This window comes from Salvelinus sp. IW2-2015, linkage group LG8 (genome assembly GCF_002910315.2).
Source record: "Salvelinus sp. IW2-2015 linkage group LG8, ASM291031v2, whole genome shotgun sequence".
Taxonomy (NCBI): Eukaryota; Metazoa; Chordata; class Actinopteri; order Salmoniformes; family Salmonidae; genus Salvelinus; species Salvelinus sp. IW2-2015.
Window position 1 is genome coordinate 4,990,707 of NC_036848.1, and position 10,087 is coordinate 5,000,793.

Here is a 10,087-nt window from a genome sequence, read left to right on the forward strand (position 1 = left end):
GTTACATAAAAAAACTAGTTACCGTGTCATTTGGCAAAAGGCAGCCAATCAAACYCCGTAGGCAGGTTAGGTTTCCCCACTAGTTACCACAACCCCAAAGTCAAAATTGGCAATATCGTAAAAATTCATGAAAACAAAAATMTGCTTTTTGGTCTTAATTTAAGGTTGGACGTAAGATTAGCAGTGTGGTTAAGGTTGAAATCAGATGTTTAGAAGATAAATTGTAGAATTGTAGGGGTTTATGACTTTGTGTCTGTGGTAACTAGTGACGACCCGTGTGGGCGGGCCTAAAGTACACACCTCGACTAAGGACGGAATTTCCAAAGCCTACAGAGTAACTGCCAGTGATTTTTTTTAAAGAACTGGTTTAATAATCATATCCTGCTGGTGAGTCAACTTTTTAATGCAGAAGAATTGTTACTCAATTATCTCGTAACAATATCCCTGTTACACCAAGTCCTAGAGAGTTCGCTATAGTCTTTGATACTATTCCATCTTGAACTCTCATGTTGTTTAGAGGTGTAACCAGATCTCACCTTACATTTACATTTAAGTCATTTAGCAGACGCTCTTATCCAGAGCGATCTTCTTGAGCTACCCTTTCTTAATCCAGTTGACTCAATAGAAAAAAAATGCATTTATCCTTGCTCCCTCAGAACAACAGATCTATATGTGCTTTATTTCTATTCCTTACTGGAATACATTTGTCAATAATATCTGTTGGAAAAAAGTATGGTTATTACCACACAAATACCTGATCAGTAMTACCCAGTGAATCCTTACCTGAGAAACTCAAAAAAARWCATTAACATTAACTGTACTTTTTGTGTTGATCATCCAGAAGCAGTTTTGCTTTTATTTTGGCATTGTCGACATGTAAAGAAATTATGGACAGATATTTCTAGTTTTATCATTGTTAATATTCTTGATGACTTTTGTTTATTACGGGAGAATGTGTTGCTCGGTTTCCTTAACTGCAATAAGGATAAAGAAAACACAATTTACCTCAATCGAATTGTGCTAATGGCAAAATTTCAGATTCATAAATGTAAATTCACTAATAAATAAACACTCTACCATGTTTTCTATATGGAATTGGAGCAGTACATTAAGAACATTCTACATTCTCCCAAAAAGAAAGCTGTTAAAACAATCAATACGTGKGRATCTTTTAAGGTCTATGTATAATCTGTAATTTGTTGTACCCCCTAGCATATGTTATCKTTGTCTGTTTGTATACTTATTGTATGTATACTGGTGTTTCTGCAATAATAAAATACAAATAAATATACTTTCCTGTAAACGCTATTCCCCAGATTCCAACCMGAGTTACGCGCTTGAAAATGGAACGTAATTCCCTTATTTTGCGGTTTTCTCGGTAACATTGAATTTAAGCATGTTATTCGCCCCCTATTCGTTTGAGGTGTAGGTCGAATAAATGATGTGGCGGGGGGTCTACAGATAAATCAAGATCAGAATATGGCGTAATTCCCTAATAATTAAACAACCTTTAAGCGAGAGGAACCTACCGGTTCCAAGTGGAAAAAGCGTCTTCTCACTTTTTTCCACCTTCCAATATGACAACTTTCAGGATGAATCAAAACACTTTTTTAAATGATTCATACTTTTCCTAACACTAAAATGTGCCTAAATAATCTACAAAATCAGAGTATTTTAGAATATACTAGTTGGTGCTAAAAAAGACGAATATGCATAGATGGCTTTCTTTCATTGATCCCTATATTCTGAACCCCTTCTCTTGATATATTTTATTGAGTCTGTCTACACAATTCTAAATAAAAAGGTGCACCGTATTTAATGGGATGATTTGAAATACATTTACTGAAACTCCCATTGAATGAAAACTCCACGAGACTGTTGGCCAGCAAGTGAGAAGGTTTGACAAGGTACCCACACCTGCAGAACACATTACATGACTAAATAAGGTTGATGCCAAATACTGAGAAGTGGGTAGAAAGGCATAAATTCCTAAATAGGGATTGGCCACCATGTGATTCTCAGAAATACATGTACAGTGAGCTCCAAAAGCATTGGGACAGTGYCACATGTTTTGTTATTTTGGCTCTATACGCCAGCACTTTGGATTTCAAATGATACAGTGCAGACTGTGAGCTTTAATMTGAGGGTATTTTCATCCATATTGGGTGAACCGTTTAGAAATTACAGTACTTTCTGTGCCAACCTCCCCATTTTAGGGGACCAAAAGTGTTGGGACAAATTCACCTGTGTATTAAAGTAGCAAAAAGCGACGTATTTGGTCCCATATTCATAGCACACAATGACTTCATCAAGCTTGTGACTACAAATCTGAGTGAGAAAGTTAGACGCACAAGTATCGTACCCCCCKAAAAATGCTAACCTCCCGTTATTGTAATGGTAAGAGGTTTTGGGGGTATCATGTTTGTGCGTCTTACTTTCTCAGTCATTATTTACAATTAATTCAGGATTATCTGTAATGTTAAGAAACATTCTATTCCGATTTACATTATAAGTGACTCCAAAATGACACAATACATTACTTTCCATTCATTTCTATTGGGCACAAAATAATATGAAACATAAACAAACAGCAAACACTTCCAACAAATGTCTTGAGTCACAAGCTTGATTTAATAATTGTCTGCTAAGAATATGGGACCAAATACTTAACTTTTTACTACTTTAWTAAACAAGTGAATTTGTCCCAACACCTTTGGTCCCCTAAAATGGGGGAACTACATACAAAAAGTGCTAGAATTTCTGAACGGTTCACCTGATATGGATGAAAATATCCTCACAGTACAAAGCACCCCCCAAAAATGTCACTGCCCCAATACTTTGAGCTCACTGTATATGCATTAATGTAAGTTAAAATGGCAGTTTTTCCACCAGACAACATAACCCTCCAGCAAGGTGCTGATCAACAAATCATTTCCAGAATAGGTACTCATTACTGAAACATTTATTTTGAAACACATACCTTACTTGAGATTTAATATACAAATCTCAAAAGGATCTTTGATCAACACTTTAAAAGAGTGTAGCATAATTCTCATCAGATACAACCAATACAGTATCTCCAAATATCATGAACATACCTGTAGAACATCAAGACCGTCTCAAACTATTGTACTTGATGAGAGCATGCATCTGCCRCTCTCTTAAAGTTTCATTGCCAGGATTATTCATTTAAAAAAATTGTGTAGCCTGTCCACATGCAAATGAGATTGAAGAATGATTAATTTACACCATTTAGTTTYCAACTTGGAGCTCACTTGTTGTGAGTCACTCTGTCCAGAGCCTGTTGCAGCCTCTCGTTGACAGTCTTCAGCTGATCTTCAGTCCCCAGCACATCACGGGCCTCCAGGAGAAGAGCTGGTAGACTGGAGGGGCCATACTGTGGAATGGGAACAAATGTCAACAGAACAGTGCTTTAACTCACTTTAAGCTACTATAATAGCTTATCACTGCCTCTTATGTTCATAGTTTATAGCTCCATTCCTGTGTATTTTATTCCTCTAGTGTTGCTATGTTTCTTTTTTTAAACTCTGCATCGTTGGGAAGGGCTTGTTAGCAAACATTTCAAGGTAAAGACAACACCCGTCATATTCGGCGCATGTGACAAATAACATTTTATTTGATTCATMCCCTCTGAAGACTCATCCATAAAAGTCTTTGGCCATAACTAAGAAACATTGTTGGCAGTGACTGGATGTCAGCATTAGGTTAAATCCTAAACTGTAACTAGATGAACAAGAACAGAAGGCTTGTTGTTGACGTCCTCCTCACCTCCTCCGCCTGGTTAGGGTGGGCTTTTCTATGGTCCAGGTAGATCTTGTGCAGGTGACCCAGATCTTTCAAGAAAGTGGTTCCCTTCCGTATGTCTGTTAGCCTCTGCTCAAGTCGAGACTGGTCCTTCTGCAGGGCCCTCAATTGGGCCTCACTCCTGGCAGAGAACAAGGGGATGTTTCACATTCTGTATTCTGTTTTGTGATGTAGTGTTGTTGGGTTTGAGAAACATGCCATATAATATAGAAATAAAACGCATCACATTATTCGTTGCATTACTTCAGCAGTTAACCTTGCTTTAGCTCCATTTGCAAGAAAAAAATTAATACCTTATAAGTTCATTTTTGGCCTCGAGCAGCCTGGCTCTCTTACAGTTAATGGCAGCATTCATCTGAGAAAACAACAAAAATAGGCTGATGACTGACTTCCTTAAATGATTATGATGGGACACAGTGAATATCCTAGTCGTCCTAGAAGACCTACAGAACATGAGACGAGAGTATAACCACAGACACTCATGCCACAGGCTTCCCAAGATCTAGTGTTTGTAGTGTTCATTTCTAAAGAAAAGCTTTACCTTTGCGTTGTCCCTTTTCAGGAATTTTAGCTCCTTTGAAGCAGTTATCTAAGGAAATAAAAAATTAGGAAAATGTGTTCATGAAAACTTTCAAATTTTCTACATACACAAGATAAGTTGTATACTTGAAAGGCTTTTGTTTTCTCTATAGTTTTTCACTGCCGTATGAACGTAATAATATATATAAATAATAATAATATATATATACACAGTTGAAGTCGGAAGTTTACATACACCTTAGCCAAATAGATTTAAACTCAGTTTCACAATTCCTGACATTTAATCCTAGTACAAATACCCTGTTTTAGGTCAGTTAGGATCACCACTTTATTTTAAGAATGTGAAATATCAGAATAATAGCAGAGAGAATGATTTATTTCAGCTTTTATTTCTTTCATCACATTCCCAGTGGGTCAGAAGTTTACATACATTCAATTAGTATTTGGTAGCATTGCCTTTAAATTGTTTAACWTGGGTCAAACGTTTCAGGTAGCCTTCCACAAGCTTCCCACAATCAGTTGGGTGAATTTTGGCCCATTCCTCCTGACAGAGCTGGTGTAACTGAGTCAGGTTTGTAGGCCTCCTTGCTTGCACACGCTTTATCAGTTCTGCCCACAAAGTTTCTGTAGGATTGAGGTCAGGGCTTTGTGATGGCCACTCCAATACCTMGACTTTGTTGTCCTTAAGCCATTTTGCCACAAATTTGGAAGTATGCCTGGGGTCATTGTCCATTTGGAAGACCCATTTGCAACCAAGCTTCAACTTTCTGACTGGTGTGTTGAGATGTTGCTTCAATATTTCCACATCATTTTCCTACCTCATGATGGTACCCCTATTTTGTGAAGTGCACCAGTCCCTCCTGCAGCAAAGCACCCCCACAACATGATGCTGCCACCCCCGTGCTTCACGGTTGGGATGGTGTTCTTTGACTTGCAAGCCTCCCCCTTTTTCCTCCAAACATAACGATGGTCATTATGGTCTAACAGTTCTATTTTTGTTTCATCAGACAAGAGGACACTTCTCCAAAAGGTACGATCTTTGTCCCCATGTGCAGTTGCAAAACGTAGTCTGGCTTTTTTTATGGCGGTTTTGGAGCAGTGGCTTCTTCCTTGCTGAGCGTCCTTTCAGGTTATGTCGATATTGGACTCATTTTACTGTGGATATAGACACTTTTGTACCCGTTTCCTCCAGCATCTTCACAAGGTCCTTTTGCTGTTGTTCTGGGATTGATTTGCACTTTTCGCACCAAAGTACGTTCATCTCTAGGAGACAGAACACGTCTCATAACTGAGCGATATGACGGATGCATGGTCCCATGGTGTTTATACTTGCGTGCTACTGTTTGTACAGATGAACGTGGTACCTTCAGTTTGGAAATTGCTCCAAGGATGAATCAGACTTGTGGAGGTCTACATTTGTTTTTGAAGGTAGGCATTGAAATACATCCACAGGTACACCTCCAATTGACTCAAATGATGTCAATTAGCCTATCAGAAGCTTCTAAAGCCATGGCATAATTTTCTGGAATTTTCCAAGCTGTTTAAAAGGCAGTCTTTTTTTTTTTTTTTTTAACCTTCTGATAGTGTATGTAAACTTCTGACCCACTGGAATTGTGACACAGTGAATTATAAGTGAAATAATCTGTCTGTAAACAATTGTTGGAAAAATTACTTGTGTCATGCACAAAGTCCTAACCAACTTGCCAAAACTATAGTTTGTTAACAAGAAATTTGGTGAGTGGTTCAAAAACGAGTTTTAATGACTCCAACCTAAGTGTATGTAAACTTCGACTTCAACTTTATATATTAGTACCAGTCAAAAGTTTGGACACACCTACTCATTCTTTTCTACTCATGCTCTTCCTTGACTCTGCGGTCCAACTATCTCAATTGGGTTGAGGTCGGGTGATTGTGGAGGCCAGGTCATCTGATGCAGCACTCCATCACTCTCCTTGATCAAATAGCCCTACACAGCCTGGAGGTGTGTTGATTCATTGTGCTGTTGAAAAACAAATAAGCGCAAACCAGATGGGATGGCGTATCGCTGCAGAATGCTATGGTAGCCATGCTGGTTAAGTGGGCCTTGAATTCGAAATAAATCAGTGTCACCAGCAAAGCACCCCACGCTTCACGGTGGGAACCACACATGCGGAGATCATCCGTTCTACTCTGCGTCTCACAAAGACACGGCGGTTGGAACCAGAAATCTCAAATTTGGACTCATCAGACCAAAGGACAGATTGCCACTGGTCTGGTGTCCATTGCTCGTGTTTCTTGGCCCAAACAAGTCTCTTTTTATTGGTTTCCTTTAGTAGTGGTTTCTTTGCAGAATTTGACCACGAAGGCCTGATTCACACAGTCTCCTCTGAACAGTTGCTGTTGAGATGTGTCTGTTACTTGAACTCTGAAGCATTTATTTGGGCTGCAATTTCTGAGGCTAGTAACTCTAATGAACTTATCCTCTACAGCAGAGGTAACTCTGGGTTTTCCATTCTTGTGGCGGTCCTCATGAGAGCCAGTTTCATAATAGCGCTTGATGGTTATTGCGACTGCACAAAGTTCTTGAAATTTTCCAGATCGACTGACTTTCATGTCTTAAAGTAATGATGGACTGTTGTTTCTCTTTGCTTATTTGAGCTGTGCTTGCCATAATATGGACTTGGTCTTTTACCAAATAGGGCTGTATACCAACCCTACCTTGTCCACACACAACTGATTGGCTCAAACCATTAAGAAGGAAAGAAATTCCACAAATTAACTTAACAAGGCACACATTAATTGAAATGCATTCCAGGTGACTACTTCATGAAGCTGGTTGAGAGAATGCCAAGACTGTGCAAAGCTGTCAGGCAAAGGGTGGCTACTTTGAAGAATCTCAAATCTCAAATATATTTAGATTTGTTTAACACTTTTTGGGTTAGTTTACATGTTTTATTTCATAGCGTTGATGTCTTCACTATTATTCTACAATGTAGAAAATAGTAAAAATAAAGAAAAACCCTGGAATGAGAAGGTGTGTCCAAACTTATGACTGGTACTGTATATATACACATATATACACAATTGTATTTTGCTACAGCAAATACAGTGTCTTATCAGCCCATGTGGGCTGGGCATCCTGAAGATGCACAACACTATAATAATCAAATAAAAAAAAGTGTTTTACACTATTGGTTTTGCAAAGTATGACAACTGGTCACCCAAAATGAGTTACCTTCTCTGTGAGTTGATCTTCAAAAGAGCTTGAGAGAGCATCTATAGCCTGCAATACTGCATTAGAATCCACTGCATCCCTGAATAAAAACAGGGAGAACATTTTTGACTTGAGATAATGATTACTTTAAAGATGTCTATCTATGCTAAACTGATGGAAACTCACATATACTCTGACACGAATTCCAAAAATGAGTCCAACACCACATCAAGATCAGTGGGATTTTTTACATTCCTTCGTTTCTGCTCGTCTCTTTTGGAAGGACCAGCCCTTCCTGAAAAAAAATACATGGATTAATTTCTGTGGTGTATATTTTACACAAATTAATTAAGTCATGCAGTGTGATATTTCACTCTGGTGGTTTGAGAGACTCATATGTCTGTCTGGGAGGATGTGGTGCTGAATAGAGATCTAGCTGTTACCTGAGGAGGACTTCCCCCTCGAACCCCTCTCAACTGAGGACTTCCTTTGCTTTCGCACATCGTCTGGTTTGGCCTTCTTCTGACTTGGATTCTGTGGGTGAGAGAACTGGTTGAGTTTCCCCTTTTCCTTTGTAATCTGAAGAGTTGATGTGGTCAGGAAAAAGGCAACATATCCAAACCAAAAGTTGCAAATGTATCACAGATGACAAGGAAGGAGTACATGTTAGTTTTTTAAAGGAGAAGGTGACAAACATCTTAAATCAAATCAAATCAAATCAAATTTTATTAGTCACATACACATGGTTAGCAGATGTTAATGCGAGTGTAGCGAAATGCTTGTGCTTCTAGTTCCGACAATGCAGTAATAACCAACAGTAATCTAACCTAACAATTCCACACTACTACCTTACACACACACACAAGTGTAAAGGGATAAAGAATATGTACATAAAGATATATGAATGAGTGGTGGTACAGAACGGCATGGCAGATGCAGTAGATGGTATAGAGTACGGTATATACATATGAGATGAGTACTGTAGGGTATGTAAACATAAAGTGTAAACATGTAAACATTTAGTCACTCACTGGGAAGAGCAGTAGCTGTTCTTACCCAACTAATGTCCTCATGCGTCAGATTCTCTGAAGACAGGGATGTTCTACGTTTCTTATGAATAGGTTGAGGACTGGAGCCCGGAGCAGACACCTCAATTTCCTCCTCCTCACCCGATGACCTCTGTTAGTAAGCAGTGATTAGAGGACATTAAGCTCATCACAGGCAACAMAATGTAACACTGCTCTTAGCAACAGTCTTATGTTACTGAGATAGGGGATAATGTCATACCGAGTCATCCACTTCTGTGTCCTGTTCCTTTCTGACTGCCTTTTTCTGTGGTGCAGAAGGCCTGCTCTGAGCTTCTGTTAAATCCTCTTCACCTGTCCCTTCTGCAATCTCTTTTTGGGGCCTGACCATTAMAAATGGAGGAAAAGGAACAGAATAAGTTTACAATTAGAACTTGTGCMCCGTCGTTAGTGGATATTTTCTTATTTCCCCTCTCCATCACTTCATAAAGGAATGAGAGCAAAGGGGCTTGTAAGATCCCACATWGTGAGGTTTTACCTGGCTTTTGGTTTGACATTTTGCTGTGGAGATCSCTTTGGCTGGACCACTTTGCTAGCTCTCCGTTTGGTCTGACCTCTCCCAGACTGTGTGGGTCTTTTTGGGGTCGTACTATTAACCTTTTTGGATGGGCCCCATCTTCTCTTAGCTGCCCCCTCCTTCACCACTCCCTCTTTGTTTTGAGCCAAGTTTGGGCTGAAATCTTCCTCAAGGGCAGTGCTGTGCAGTGGGTTACCTGGGTGGTCAAATAGTCACTTGTTGTAGAACATCTTGGCATTAATGATTTTTCATACCCATAAACTATTTAGGTTTGTTTTCAACTCACCATAAGTATCGCACTCATCAAGGAAACTGGCTTTCTCAATGGTAGAAACATTTGGGGAAATATGACTGTCCGTTGCTTTAGATTTCTGTGTATCTTTTGATGGACCCTTCTGAGGTGAAAACATAGAAGATAGCTAGCTAACGTTACAGTACCCAATGTTGCCCCTTTTCAATCCCTTGTAGCGAGCTAACGTTAGTTACCTAGATATGTATATGACATTTAACATACAACTTAGTGAYACATTTGCAAATGGGTAACGTTACTGTAACAAACCTCAACAAGCTCGTGTTGCACAAGTTTGAGCATCTTCGACATTTGGCTCTTCTTACTGTGTGGAGGAGAGCAGACCTGTGAAGCATGTGAACTTGATATCGTTAACGTTATTGCTTTCTCTTGTAGCTTGATTACTATTTGTTACCTCATGATGATTGATCGTTCCAAGATGAAAATGTAAGCTATTAGCAGGTTGTATACATACAATTTGGGAAAAAAAACTCAAAAACATAGGCTGTGCAAAAGTAGCAGACGAGTTTGCACGCCAACTGCTTGTGATGTTTTTTTTTGCGTACAGCTGAATTTCTTTCCCGCAAAAAAAAATATTCGATAATTCTCGCGAGACTAGTCAGACAATTACATACTCA

General features: G+C 39.0%; 1 protein-coding gene across 2 annotated transcripts; it reads right to left on the reverse strand.

Moving 5' to 3' along the window:
- Positions 1 to 3,114: 3,114 nt before the first annotated feature.
- cenpu (centromere protein U) lies at positions 3,115 to 10,036 on the reverse strand. 2 transcript variants are annotated; one of them, XM_023992217.2, is made up of 13 exons: positions 9,865 to 10,036; positions 9,720 to 9,774; positions 9,447 to 9,555; positions 9,122 to 9,356; positions 8,846 to 8,966; positions 8,615 to 8,737; positions 8,002 to 8,092; positions 7,745 to 7,853; positions 7,580 to 7,658; positions 4,367 to 4,414; positions 4,119 to 4,180; positions 3,790 to 3,946; positions 3,115 to 3,397 (listed from the first exon to the last, which is right to left on the reverse strand). In XM_023992217.2, the coding sequence occupies exons 1-13, from the start codon at positions 9,867 to 9,869 to the stop codon at positions 3,272 to 3,274; spliced, it is 1,320 nt and encodes a 439-aa protein (XP_023847985.1). In that variant the 5' UTR covers positions 9,870 to 10,036; the 3' UTR covers positions 3,115 to 3,271. The 2 variants fall into 2 exon arrangements, with proteins under 2 accessions (XP_023847985.1, XP_023847986.1); XM_023992218.2 differs by having other exon boundaries at positions 9,447 to 9,552; positions 9,865 to 9,958.
- Positions 10,037 to 10,087: the final 51 nt, after the last annotated feature.